The sequence below is a fragment of the Sus scrofa genome, chromosome 14, assembly GCF_000003025.6.
Source record: "Sus scrofa isolate TJ Tabasco breed Duroc chromosome 14, Sscrofa11.1, whole genome shotgun sequence".
NCBI classification, from domain to species: Eukaryota; Metazoa; Chordata; class Mammalia; order Artiodactyla; family Suidae; genus Sus; species Sus scrofa.
Window position 1 is genome coordinate 30771918 of NC_010456.5, and position 12642 is coordinate 30784559.

The 12642-nt window shown below is 45.6% G+C and overlaps 1 protein-coding gene across 2 annotated transcripts in view; it reads right to left on the reverse strand.

Annotated features, from left to right (window-relative positions):
* Positions 1-12642, reverse strand: part of WDR66 (WD repeat domain 66) — an 80328-nt gene that overhangs the window by 59380 nt on the left and 8306 nt on the right. For both annotated transcript variants that reach the window (XM_013982831.2, XM_021074247.1), the window contains exons 4-6: positions 10662-10802; positions 8074-8183; positions 9-120 (exon numbers count right to left, since the gene is read on the reverse strand). In XM_013982831.2, coding sequence (XP_013838285.2) covers positions 9-120; positions 8074-8183; positions 10662-10802 — 363 coding nt within the window. The remainder of the gene's footprint in view (positions 1-8; positions 121-8073; positions 8184-10661; positions 10803-12642) is intronic.

Below are 12642 nucleotides of genomic sequence, written 5' to 3' on the forward strand. Positions count from 1 at the left end.
CCCTGTACCTGGATTTCAGCATCTGAGATCGTTGCCAGGTACTTGGCGTCACGGGTGATAGCCATGGCCCTGATGCCATTACCTTCTGGGCAGCTGTCAAATATCGTGTGCACAGGGATCCTGCAAAACAGGGCAGGGGGACACCTGCTTCAAAAACATTACCACTGTGGGAGTTCCTGCTGTGGCACAGTGAGTTAAGGATCTGGCAGCTGTGGCTTGGACACAATCCCTGGCCTAGGAACTTCCATGTGCCACGAGTACAGCAACAAAACAAAACACTGTGAACAAACAAATGTGGTCTATCCACACAATGGAATATGACTCAGCCATTAAAAGGAGTGAAACACTGACACAGGCTACAATATATGGATGAACCTTGAAAACATGATACTGAGTGAGAAGCCAGATATAAAAGGCTACATGTTTTATGAATTCATTTATATCAAATTCCAGAAAAGGCAAATCCAAATAGACAGAGAGCAGATGAGTGTTTTTCAGGGGCACAGGTGATGGGGAGGGAATGGGATGTGATTGCTAATGTGTTTTAGGGTTTTCTTTTGGGGCAAAGAAAGTATTTTGGAACTAGATAGAGGTGGTGGTTGCACAACATTGTGAATATACTAAATGCCACTGAAATGTAAGCTTTAAAATGGTTACTTCTATTTTATGAGAACTTTACCTCAATTTAAAACAACAACAACAAACTCAAGGCAGCCTGTAAACATGCTATTTGTTCTCCTTGTGAGCTCTAGTCTTTCCTTCATTATCAAGTGCTGATTCTGTGGCAGGCATGAAGGATGAGAATGTGAAAAAAGATGCCTAGGACACCATTCTTGCTCTCAGGAGAACTGGCATTCTCCTCCATAAGGAGCAATATAAACAGGCACAGGCTTTCTCCAGAGCAACATAGCTGCATCTATCAAAACCTCAAATGTGCATACCCTATGACCCAATTCCACTTCTACAACTTTTTTCCTAGCAAAATAATAGCAAAAGTAGACAGAATAAATGCCAATTCATGTTTATTGTGGCACTGCTTTAATGGCAAAAAATCTGGAAACACAAATGCCTATTAACATAGTAATTGTTTTAAAAATACCATAGTATAGCCATATAATGAAAAAGTATGCCACCTTCAAAAAGAATGAGGTGCGGAGTTCCCGTCGTGGCGCAGTGGTTAATGAATCCGACTAGGAACCATGAGGTTGCGGGTTCGGTCCCTGCCCTTGCTCAGTGGGTTAAGGATCTGGTGTTGCTGTAAGCTGTGGTGTAGGTTGCACACGCGGCTCGGATCCCGCGTTGCTGTGGCTCTGGTGTAGACCGGTGGCTACAGCTCCGATTAGACCCCTAGCCTGGAAATCTCCATATGCCGCAGAAGCGGCCCAAGAAATAGCAAAAAGACAAAAAAAAAAAAAAAAAAAAAAGAATGAGGTGTAAACCTGAAAAAAAAAATACAACCTAAGGAGTAGGAGAAAATAGTTGCAAATGATCCAACCAACAAGGGCTTAATCTCCAAAATATATAAACAACTCATACAACTCAACAGAAAAAAAACAAACAACTCAATCAAAAAATGGGCAGAAGACCTAAATAGACATTTCTCTAAAGAAGACATACAGATAGCCAACAGGCACATGAAAAAATGCTCAACATCACTAAGTATTAGAGAAATGCAAATCAAAACTACAATGAGGGGGAGTTCCGTCATGGCTCAGCGGTTAACGAATCTGACTAGTACCCATAAGGATGTGGGTTCGATCCCTGGCCTTGCTCAATGGGTTAAGGATCTGGTGTTGCTGAGAACACGTTGTAGGTTGCAGATGTGGCTCAGATCCTGCATTGCGGTGGCTGTGGCATAGGACGTTGGCTACAGCTCCAATTGGACCCCTACCCTGGAGGTGCGGCCCTAAAAAGACAAAAAAAAAAAGCAAACTACAATGAGGTACCACCTCACACCGGTCATTATGGCCATCAACAAGTCAACAAAAAAACAAATGCTGGAGAGGGTATGGAGAAAAGGGAACCCTGTTAAACACTGTTGGTGGGAATATAAATTGGTACAACCACCATGGAGAACAGTATGGAGGTTCCTCAGAAAACTAAATATAGAACAACCGTATGATCCAGCAATCCCTCTCCTGGGCATATATCTGGATAAAACTTTCATTCAGAAAGATACATGCACCCCTGGAGTTCCCGTCATGGCGCAGTGTTAATGAATCTGACTAGGAAGCATGAGGTTGTGGGTTTGATCCCTGCCCTTGCTCAGTGGGTTAAGGATCTGGTGTTGCTGTGAGCTGTGGTGTAGGTTGCAGATGTGGCTCAGATCTCGAGTTGCTGTGGCTATGGCGTAGGCCAGCGGCTGGGGCTCCAATTCAACCCCTAGCCTGGGAACCTCCATATGCTGCGGGAGTGGCCCTAGTGAAGGCAAAAAGGCAAAAAAAAAAAAAAAAATGCATGCACCCCTATATTCATAATAGCACTGTTCACAATAGACAAGACACGAAAACAACCTAAATGTCTACCGACAAATGAATGGATTAAGATGATATCCATATATACAATGAATATTACTCAGCCATATAAAAGAACAAAATAGTACCATTTGCAGAAAGATGGATGGAACTAGAGATTCTCATACTTAGTGAAGTAAATCAGAAAGACAAATAGCATATGGTATCACTTATATGTGGAATCTAAAATATGGCACAAAGTTGGCATTCCCTTTGTGGCTCAGTGGTTAACGAACCTGACTAGGATCCATGAGGATGCGGGTTCAATCCCTGGCCTCCATCAGTGGGTAAGGATCCTGTGTTGCTATGGCTGTGGTGTAGGCTGGCAGCTGCAGCTCTAATTCAACCCCTAGCCTGGGAACCTCCATGTGCCACAGGAGCAATGCTAAAAATAATAATAAAATTAAAATATGGCATAAATGAACCTATCTACAGAACATAAACAGACTCACAGACATGGATAACAGACTTGTGGTTGCCAAGGGGTCGGGGGAAGGAGTAGGATGGACTAGGAGTTTGGGGTTAATAGATGCAAGCTATTTCATTTAGAATGGACAAGGAATAAGGTCCTACTATACAGCACAGGGAATTATATCCAATCACTTGTGATAGAACAGGATAGGATATGAGAAAAAGAATGTATATGTATGTATGATTGGGTCACTTTGCTGTACAGCAGAAGTTGACAGAACATTGTAAATCAACTATAATAATTTATTTTTTGTCTTTTGTCTTTTTAGGGCCGCACCCCCGGCATATGGAGGTTTCTAGGCTAGGGGTCAAACTGGAGCTGTAGCCACCAGCCTACACTAGAGCCACAGCAACTCGGGATCTGAGCTGCGTCTGCAACGTACACCACAGCTCACGGCAACGCCAGATCCTTAACCTACTGAGCAAGGCCAAGGATCGAACCCGCAACCTCATGGTTCCTAGTTGGATTTGTTTCCACTGTGCCACAACGGGAACGCCACAATTTTTTTTTTTTTTTTTTTTTTTAATGAGGGCCAGGGATTGAATCTGAGCTGCAGCTACAGCAATGCCAGACCCTTTAACTCACTGTGCTGGGCTGGGAATCAAACCTGCACCTCCGCAGCAACTTGAGCTGCTGCCATCAGATTCTTAACCCACTGAGCAACAATAGGAACTCTCAGTTGAACCTGTACTATTAACATATTTGAGATAAAAGAATTTATTTTTTAAGGAATGAGGTTTAAGAGAATTTAACATATCAGAGTCTCTAACAGATTAGATTTGTGATTCTAATTTAAAGTCTGTAGTTGATTTAGACTTGTGATTTTAAATTCTAATCATATTAGGTTTATAAACAATATTAGAACATTTAACAGAATTTAAGATTTGCCATATTTATGTCTACTTTATTAGATTTACAAGAATTACTTAAATACTAGTGAAGGATTTATTTGTTAATCAGACTGATAAAGAACTTAAAGATCAAATAGAATACATTTAATTTCTGAATTCAGTTTGCAATGTTTAAAAGGATGTAATAATAAAATCTGTAAGTGGGACCAAACATTAATCAAAGCCCCCTAATAGGCAACTGAAAAAAATATGTTAGAGTCATAGAAGATTTAAGTTGAACTTAAATGTGTTAAATTTATAGAAGAAGATTTAAGTTGAACTTACTCTTCTTTTCTTTTTTGAACTAGTATCTTAAAAAAGAAGTATAGTTTATCACTTTAACAAAGTGACTATTAATTCTAAAAAAAAAAAATCCCTTCTGGGTTCCCAAGGTCATCATTTGCAATATCATAAAACTCATATTGACATATCATTCAAATTGTTAACCACAGATATGCTTAACTTTGTAATTTTTAAAAATTACTGCCAGAGCCACCCCCAGTCTAGTGGAGAAGATGGCTTTATTAAACAAGAAAAAAGCAAAAAATAAACACTGTTTGAAAGGAGGCCAGCTCTGCCTGGAGCAAGGGACTGCCAGCAAGGGCATGAGAGAAGAGATCCACCTGCAGGACCCACTGTTCCTGCCTTTGGAGTTCCTGATGCAGGAGGTAACCTGCCCCGTGTGTCAGCTGGATGTCCCATGACTTGCAGCCCCTGTGAGGGCTAGAGATGCTGGGTGGGCATGCAGACAGGGCCTTTCATTTGTGGAGGAAGTGTTTGCATGACTCTGATATAAGATACAGACTCCTTGTAACAAGGGCTGAGCTAGCAATGGGCAGCCTCCAGAGGGTTTTAAGCAGGGGAGCAACACAATCCGATTGTGTTGGGGAGGAGTTCCCGTCCTGGTTCAGCAGAAACTCATCTGACTAGTATCCATGAGGACGCAGGTTCAATCCCTGGCCTCACTCGATAGGTGAAGGATCCAGTGTATGTGAACTGTGGTGTAGGTCACAGACACAACTTGGATCCCACATTGCTGTGGCTCTGGTGTGGGCTGGTGGCTACAGCTCCAATTCAACCCCTAGCCTGGGAACCTCCATATGCCGTGAGTACAGCCCTACCAAAAAAAAAAAAAAAGGGCATATTTTGCATTGGGGAAAAGGTCACACCTAGAATGTCATGGAGAGACACCATCTGATGAGACATGATCATGGCCACCTATGTGTATGTAAATCAACAGCAAGTGTTCTGTGAGGAAACACACCAAACCTACTACACAGAGGACTAGGATTAGAGATGGTGGCCAAAGGAGACCTGTGCATTCAACTAAAATGTATTAAAATGATTCCACAGAAAAGAAAATCATGGACTTGGAGAACAGACTTGTGGCTGTCCAGGGGGAGAGGGAGGGAGCGGGAGGGAACGGGAGCTTGGGGTTAACGGATGCAATCTATTGCTCTTGGAATGGATTTACAATGAGATCCTGCTGTGTAGCATTTGGAACTATGTCTAGATACTTACATCGCAACATGACAATGGGAAGAAAAACTATGTATACATGTGTGTGTAACTTGGTCCCCATGCTGTACAGCGGGAAAAAAAAATGTATTAAAATGATTTTTTAAAAAAGCAACAGGTGGGAGTTCCCATCATGGCTCAGTGGTTAACGAATCCGACTAGGAACCATGAGGTTGTGGGTTGGATCCCAGACCTTGCTCAGTGGGTTAAGGATCTGGCGTTGCCATGAGCTGTGGTGTAGGTCGCAGATGCGGCTCAGATCCCGAGTTGCTGTGGCTCTGGCGTAGGCCAGCAGCTACAGCTCTGATTGGACCCCTAGCCTGGGAACCTCCATATGCAGCAGGAGCAGCCCTAGAAAAGGCAAAAAGACAAAAAAAAAAAAAAACAATAATTAAAAAATAAAAAAGACAACAACAACAAAAAAGCAACAGGTGAAGGGATAAACAAGATGCTGTATATCCATGCAATGAGATCGTAAATAGCTATAACAGGGAATAGAGGACTGATTCATGCCACAGCAGGGAAGAATTTTGAAAATGTTTTGCTATGTGAAAGAAGCCAAACACAAAAGCCACAGGTTGCATGATTCCATTGACATGAGATGTCCAGAACAAGCAAATCTATAGAGACAGAAAGCCCATCAGAGGCTAACAGAGGTTGAGGGGAGGGGGAATGGGGAGTTTATCCCTTCAGATTTTCTGGTTGGGTAGTTAAAGTGTTCCGGAAATAGAGGTAATGGTTGCACAACATTGTGAAAGCAATTAATGCCAATGAATTACATGCTTAAAAGTGGTTCAGGAGTTCCCTGGCAGTGCAGTGGGTTAAGGATCCAGTGCTGTCACTGCAGCAGCTCAGGTCAGTGCTGTGGCGTGGGTTTGATCCCTGGCCTCAGAACTTCAGTATGACGCTGGAGCAGCCAAAAAAAAAAAAAGTGGTCCAGTGTCACAGAAGCCAGGTTGAAGAATGGAACTGCAGGAAGGGAGATTAGTCAGGAGGGCTGTTTCAATGGCCCAGCCAGGAAAAGATGGGTGTGGACAGAGGTGGTTGGGGTGGGTTCAGAAGCTGTTTGGAGGTAGAAGCACAGGATTTTGTACATTTTAGCAGGAGACGCCCATGGGACATGCAGGTGGAAGGTCTCTAGCAGCTTCCCCATCAGCAGAGAAACACAAAGGTCGTTATTGAGAGTAAGACTTCGCGGTTTCAAACCCTGGATCTGCTCCTTCCTGGTTGAAGAGCATCACCAACAGCCTCCTCATCATCTAGGCCACAGCTAAAGAATGGCGAGACAAGGATGAGGCTGACGAGAGGCTGAGAGGGGACAGACAGCAAGCAGGATGAGAACCAGGGTGACAGGGTATCAGAGAAACCAAGGAGAATGAAGAATAAATCCACAGAGGTCAAGTCAGATGAGGACCAGGATTAGGTAACATGGCCCTATGGAGGCCACTGGTTACCAGGGGGAGAACGGTTCTCGTGTCCTAGAACTTTTTTTTTTTTTTTTGTCTTTTCTAGGTCCACACCTGTGGCACGTGGAGGTTCCCAGGCTAGGGGTCCAATTGGAGCCACATCTGCGGCCTACTCCACAGCTCACAGCAACACCAGATCCTTAACCCCCTGAGCGAGGCCAGGGATCGAACCCACAACTGAACTGGTTCCCAGTCCGATACGTTAACCACTGAGCCACGACAGGAACTCCGTGTCCTAGAACTTTCAACATAACTTCTTCCTAACCTTCTTGTCTACCTGGACTTGCCCACCCCCACCTCACTCCGCCCCACCCTCCTGCACACCAGATAAGACCTTATAGTCTTGTCAATGAATACAGCACTGTGCTCCGCCTCTAGAGCCAGGAATTAAGAAAGGACACATCTGGGAGCAGCCGTCATTGTCTAGGTCTTCCTAACAATCCTGGAAGGTAAGGAGAGTAGATCCAATAGTGGCCCCCTCGAAATTCACATCCACCCAGAACCTCAGAATGTGACCTTATAAGGAAAGAGAGTCTTGGCAGATGTAATTAGTTAGGGTGAGGTTGTGCTGGTTTAGGGTGGACCCTAAACCCAGCAACTGATATCCCTATAGAAGAGGGAAAACGCCATAGGAAGATGGAAGCAGAGGCTGGAATGAAACATCTATGGGTCAAGGACCACCGAGGGCACAGGCAACTGGAGGGGAGCGTGGGACAGGTTCTCTCTCAGGGCCCCAGGAGCTCCCTGCAGACATCCTGATTTCAGACTTCTGGCCTTGTAAACTGTGAGAGAATAAGTTCCACAGATTTTTGAGCCACCCAGTTTGGGGCAATATCTTATAGCAGCCTTGGGAAACAAGAATCATGAGTGTGATTAGACATTTTTTTTTTTTTTTTTTTAGCTGGTGAAAGTCACGTGGCGTCTCTGGGCCTCCCAGCTTGGTGAGTGTGACTTGGCCACCCTCAGCCCAGTGCACCCAGGGGGCCACTGACAAACCCAGTTTCCAGCCTTGAAGGGCCAAGAATCGTACATGGAAGGTTCACCCAAGTAATGTCACTCCCACAGGCCTCCAGGCAGTAAGATGACCTCCCGGGCAGCCTCTCCCATCACCCCACATGCCACTACTGGCTTCTGTACCCCCAGACCAGCATCACTCGTCTCTGCTGGTCACAGTGGGCAGCAGAGATGGGGTGGGGGTGGCAGCGCAAGCCTACCCTGTGAAAGAGTCCCATATGATTATCAGGCAGTCGGGCCCTTTGTCGGCCGTGGCGACCCACCGCCGGTCTTCGCTGACGCAGAGGCAGGAGATCACGTTGGGGTGGCCCTAGAGACCCGGAGAGAAGCAGCTCTGAGACAGGAAAGGTGGGGCCCCAGAGAGAGACCTGGGCTCCCCTGCCAGATGCCACTGGCTGAAAACCCTCTTCCCACCCGCCTCCCCTCAAAACACTGGCAGGATAAGCGACACTTCCCACAGGAACAGTGGCTTCCTAGGGGTCTAGGCACGTCCCAACTCTGAGCTAAGGTTGAAAATAAATGTCTGGGTGCATCCCCTTGCCCCCTTGAACCTCCCTGCTGCCTCATCTCCCTAAAACTGTGTTCACACAGGTCACCGAGCAGCCTTGGGACCAAAGCCTCCTCACCGGCCTGTGCTTTCCCTCTTAGCCTCCTACAGTCCTCCCCACATAGAGAATCACAGGCAAGATGAGAGGCAGGAAAGAGCCCCTGTCTCCCTCTTTCCACATCTCCCCTCGCTCACTCTGGCCTCCTCTCTGGGCCCCACACACGAGGCCTGAAAACTTGAAGCTCTTTCTGTCTGGGATGGTCTTCCCCCTAAACTATCCCTGGATGGCTCTTTCTTAGTCTCAGCATAAACAGCACATCTTTCACTCCCTGCCCACCAATCCAGAGGAAGTCTCCCTTCACCCTGGGTTTTCTGTCTTAGGGCATTTTCACACTTCCTTTCAAGCAATTGTTGTAATTTTTAATTATATATTTATGCGCCTTTTTTTTTTTTTTTTTTTTTTTTTAGGGCCACACCAGTGGCATATGGAAGTTCCCAGGCTAGGGATAAAATCAAAGCTGCAGCTGCCAGCCTACGGCCACAATCACAGCAATGCCAGATTTGGGCCTCGTCTGCAACCTACACCACAGCTCAGGGCAACACTGGATCCTTAACCCCACTGAGCGAGGTCAGGGATCAAACCTGAATCCTCATGGATACTAGCAGCATGTGGAAGTTCCCAGGCCAGGGACCAAACCCCCACCACTGTAATGATCCAAGCAGCTTCAGTGACAATACCAGACCCTTAACCTGTTACACCACAAGAGAATTCCAATTTTTTTTTCTTTTTGTCTTCTTTTTTTCATTTGTTTAATGTCTGCCTCGCCCCCAGACTATAAGCTCCACCTAGTGGGGGGAGGTTAGGTCTGTTTTGTTCATGACCACAGACCTGTCATCTGAAACACAGTGGTCACGATAAATACACATGCAATGGATGGATGAATGAATGGCTAAGGCCATTCCCATCCACCCAACTCTGGGGAGGCTGGACGCCTAGCTGCCTGGCCCGCCTCTCCTGACCTGAGCCTGCCCCCCACACAGTGTTCCTCTCCCCCTGCCGTTACCCCTGTGCTCAGTGCTACACATTCAACTTAGCTCCAAGGAGGGCTGCTTGCTGACTGTGTATTTACGGACTTCCAGAACGCAAATCCCTTAAAGCTGCACCCACGTGTCTTGGATCCCTGGCACGATGCTGAGTATTGGCTGAGCTCTTGGCAAATACCTGGTGAAGTTTTTGATCTAGACATTGACTAAGGAAGGTCCTTATTAAAATACATGTAAATTGAAACGGGTTACTGTGGAACTGTTTACCAGATTAACTAGTGGTAAGGCAGACAGCAGGCAAATGTGACAGGTGGATAAGAAAATGACTAAAAGAAAAAGGGTCAAAAATGTGCACAATAGAGGAAGTAGAGCAGTGTGGGGAGGACAGGCATGCAGGACATTCAGGGAGGTACAGAGCGCAGTGTAAATAAAGACAAAGAGAGGGGACAACTGTTCTACTTAATGCTTTGAAGTAAGGAGACATGGTTTTAAGACCTGGCTTCACCATCCACTGGTGTAGCCCTGGGCAAGTCAGCTCAATCACTCTGAGCCTCAGTTTCTTCTCCTGTGAAATGGGGACGTTCACACCCACTCCTCAGCATGACTAGGAGGATCAAAGCCCTGGAAAGGAGTCTAAGTGTTAATTAGATCCGAATCCCGGCTGAAGAGCCGTCCTCTGCCTTTTACTGCAGTTCTCTGGAGACGTGGTTCTCTCCTGACCACATTTTTATGGAAATGTGAAAAAATATAGACGTTTTGGATTCTGGTTACCATAAAATTAAAGTCTGCTGCTATGTAAATTGATTCTGACTAGAATCAGAGAGACAACAATGAAATGTGTTTCTAAGGACAGTATCTGCTATGTTCAGAAGGGAGGTAGGGAAACGAGACTGTGATAGAATAAAGTTGGCCCCTGACATGAAAACCAAAGTGCTGTCAGAGTTCCTGTCGTGGCACAGTGGAAATGAATCCAACTAGGAACCATGAGGTTGCAGGTTTGACCCCAGGCCTTGCTCAGTGGGTTAAGGATCTGGCATTGCTGTGAGCAGTGGTGTAGGCCGGCGGCTATAGATCCAACTGGACCCCCCAGCCTGGGAACCAACATATGCCATGGGTGTGGCCCTAAAAACCAAAAAAAAGTGCTGTATTTGAGGTAAAGGCAACCTCCCTCACTTGAAGTAAGAAACCCCTGTAGACCTGGAGATGGTGCTGGTTATTCTTGAAGACGTTATAGATAACCGCGGTGTGAGCGCTGGCGTACAGGAGAACTCTGTGGTTTTCGTCTCGAATGTAGTACACGGGAAGGGAACTGTTCCATCCAAATGTCCAGGTCATGGTCTGGAAGACAAAGGTAAAACCAGCAAGACGAGACGGTGAGCAGCCCGGAGCTGGGACACCCGGGCACTCGTGGCAGCCAATAAAGAGGAGCGACCCTGAGGGGTCCTCAACACACATGGACGACCCCTGAAAACTCATGCTCAGTGAGAAGGGCCAGCTGCAAAGGACCACATATACAATCCTGTCTTTGTAAAATGTCTGGAAGACAAATATACGGAGACAGAAAGTAGATCGGTGGTTGCCCTGGGCTGAGCAGAGGTGGAGAGGGGAATGACTGCTTACTACGTGCAAGCTTCTTCTGGGGGCGATGGAAATGTTCTGGAATTAGACAGTGGCCAGGGTTGCTTAACCTTGTCAATGGGCTAAAAACCAAACAATGATACATTTTAAAAGGGTAAATTTAAGGAGTTCCCTTGTGGCACAGTGGGTTAAGGATCCAGTGTTGTCGCAGTGTCAGTTGGGTCACTGCTATGGCACGAGTTCAACCCTGGCCCAGGAACTTGCTATAGGCATGGCCCCCCCAAAAAAGGATAAATTTTCACAGACATAGAAAACAAACTTATGATTACAAAAAGGGGCAAGGGGGTAGGATGGTGAAAAGGATAAATTAGAAGGCTGGAATTAATATATACACACGACTATCTATAAAAGAGATAACCAAGAAGGACCTACTGTATCGCACAGGGAACTCTACTCATTATCTTGTAATAACCTATAATGGAAAAGAATCTAATAAAGAATACACACACACACACATATAATAGAATCACTTCGCTGTACACCTGAAACTAACACAACACTGTCAATCAGCTATACTTCAACAAAATATAAAAAACGTTTAACTTTAAGGGTAAATTTTTTGAGGATGTGGAGAAACTGGGACTCTTGTGTATTATTGGCGGGAATGTGAAATGGTGCAGCTGCTGTGGAAGACAGTATAGAGGTTCCTTAGAAAATTGAAAATACAATTACCATATAAATCCAGCAATTACATGTCTGGCTGCATACCCAAAAGAACTGAAAACAGGGTCTCAAAGAGATATTTGTACACCCATGCTCATAGCAGCATTAGTCACAATAGCCGAAAGGTGGAAGCAAGCCGAGTGCCCATCAGCAGAAGAATGGATAAACAGAATGTGAATGTTATTCAGCCCCCAAAGAGAAAAGAGATTCTGACACATGTTCCTACATGCATGAACCTTGAGGACATTATGTAAGGAAAATATACCAGTCACAAAAAAGCAAGTATGAACTGAATGGTTCCATTTATATGAGGTCCCTAGAGCAGTCAGATTCCGAGAGACAGAAAGTAGGAGGGTGGCAGCCAAGGACTGGGCTTGGGGAATGTACCATAGGGACAGTGAATGTGGTACAGGACGAAAAGAGTTACGGGGATGGATGATGATGATAGTGGCACAACAGTGTGAATGTAGTTAATACCGCTGAGTGTTCACATGTAAAAATGGTTACGATGGTAAGTTTTCTGTTATGTGCCTTTTAGCACAATTTTTAAAAAAATTTAAGAGGGTGATTTGTATGGTGTGTGGATTACATCTCCATTAAAAAAACGCAGGGGAGTTCCCGTCGTGGCGCAGTGGTTAACGAATCCAACTAGGAACCATGAGGTTGCGGGTTCGGTCCCTGCCCTTGCTCAGTGGGTTAACGATCTGGCGTTGCCATGAGCTGTGGTGTAGGTTGCAGACCTGGCTCAGATCCCGCGTTGCTGTGGCTCTGGCGTAGGCCGGTGGCTACAGCTCCGATTCAACCCCTAGCCTGGGAACCTCCATATGCCGAGGGAGCGGCCCAAGAAATAGCAACAACAACAACAATAACAACAACA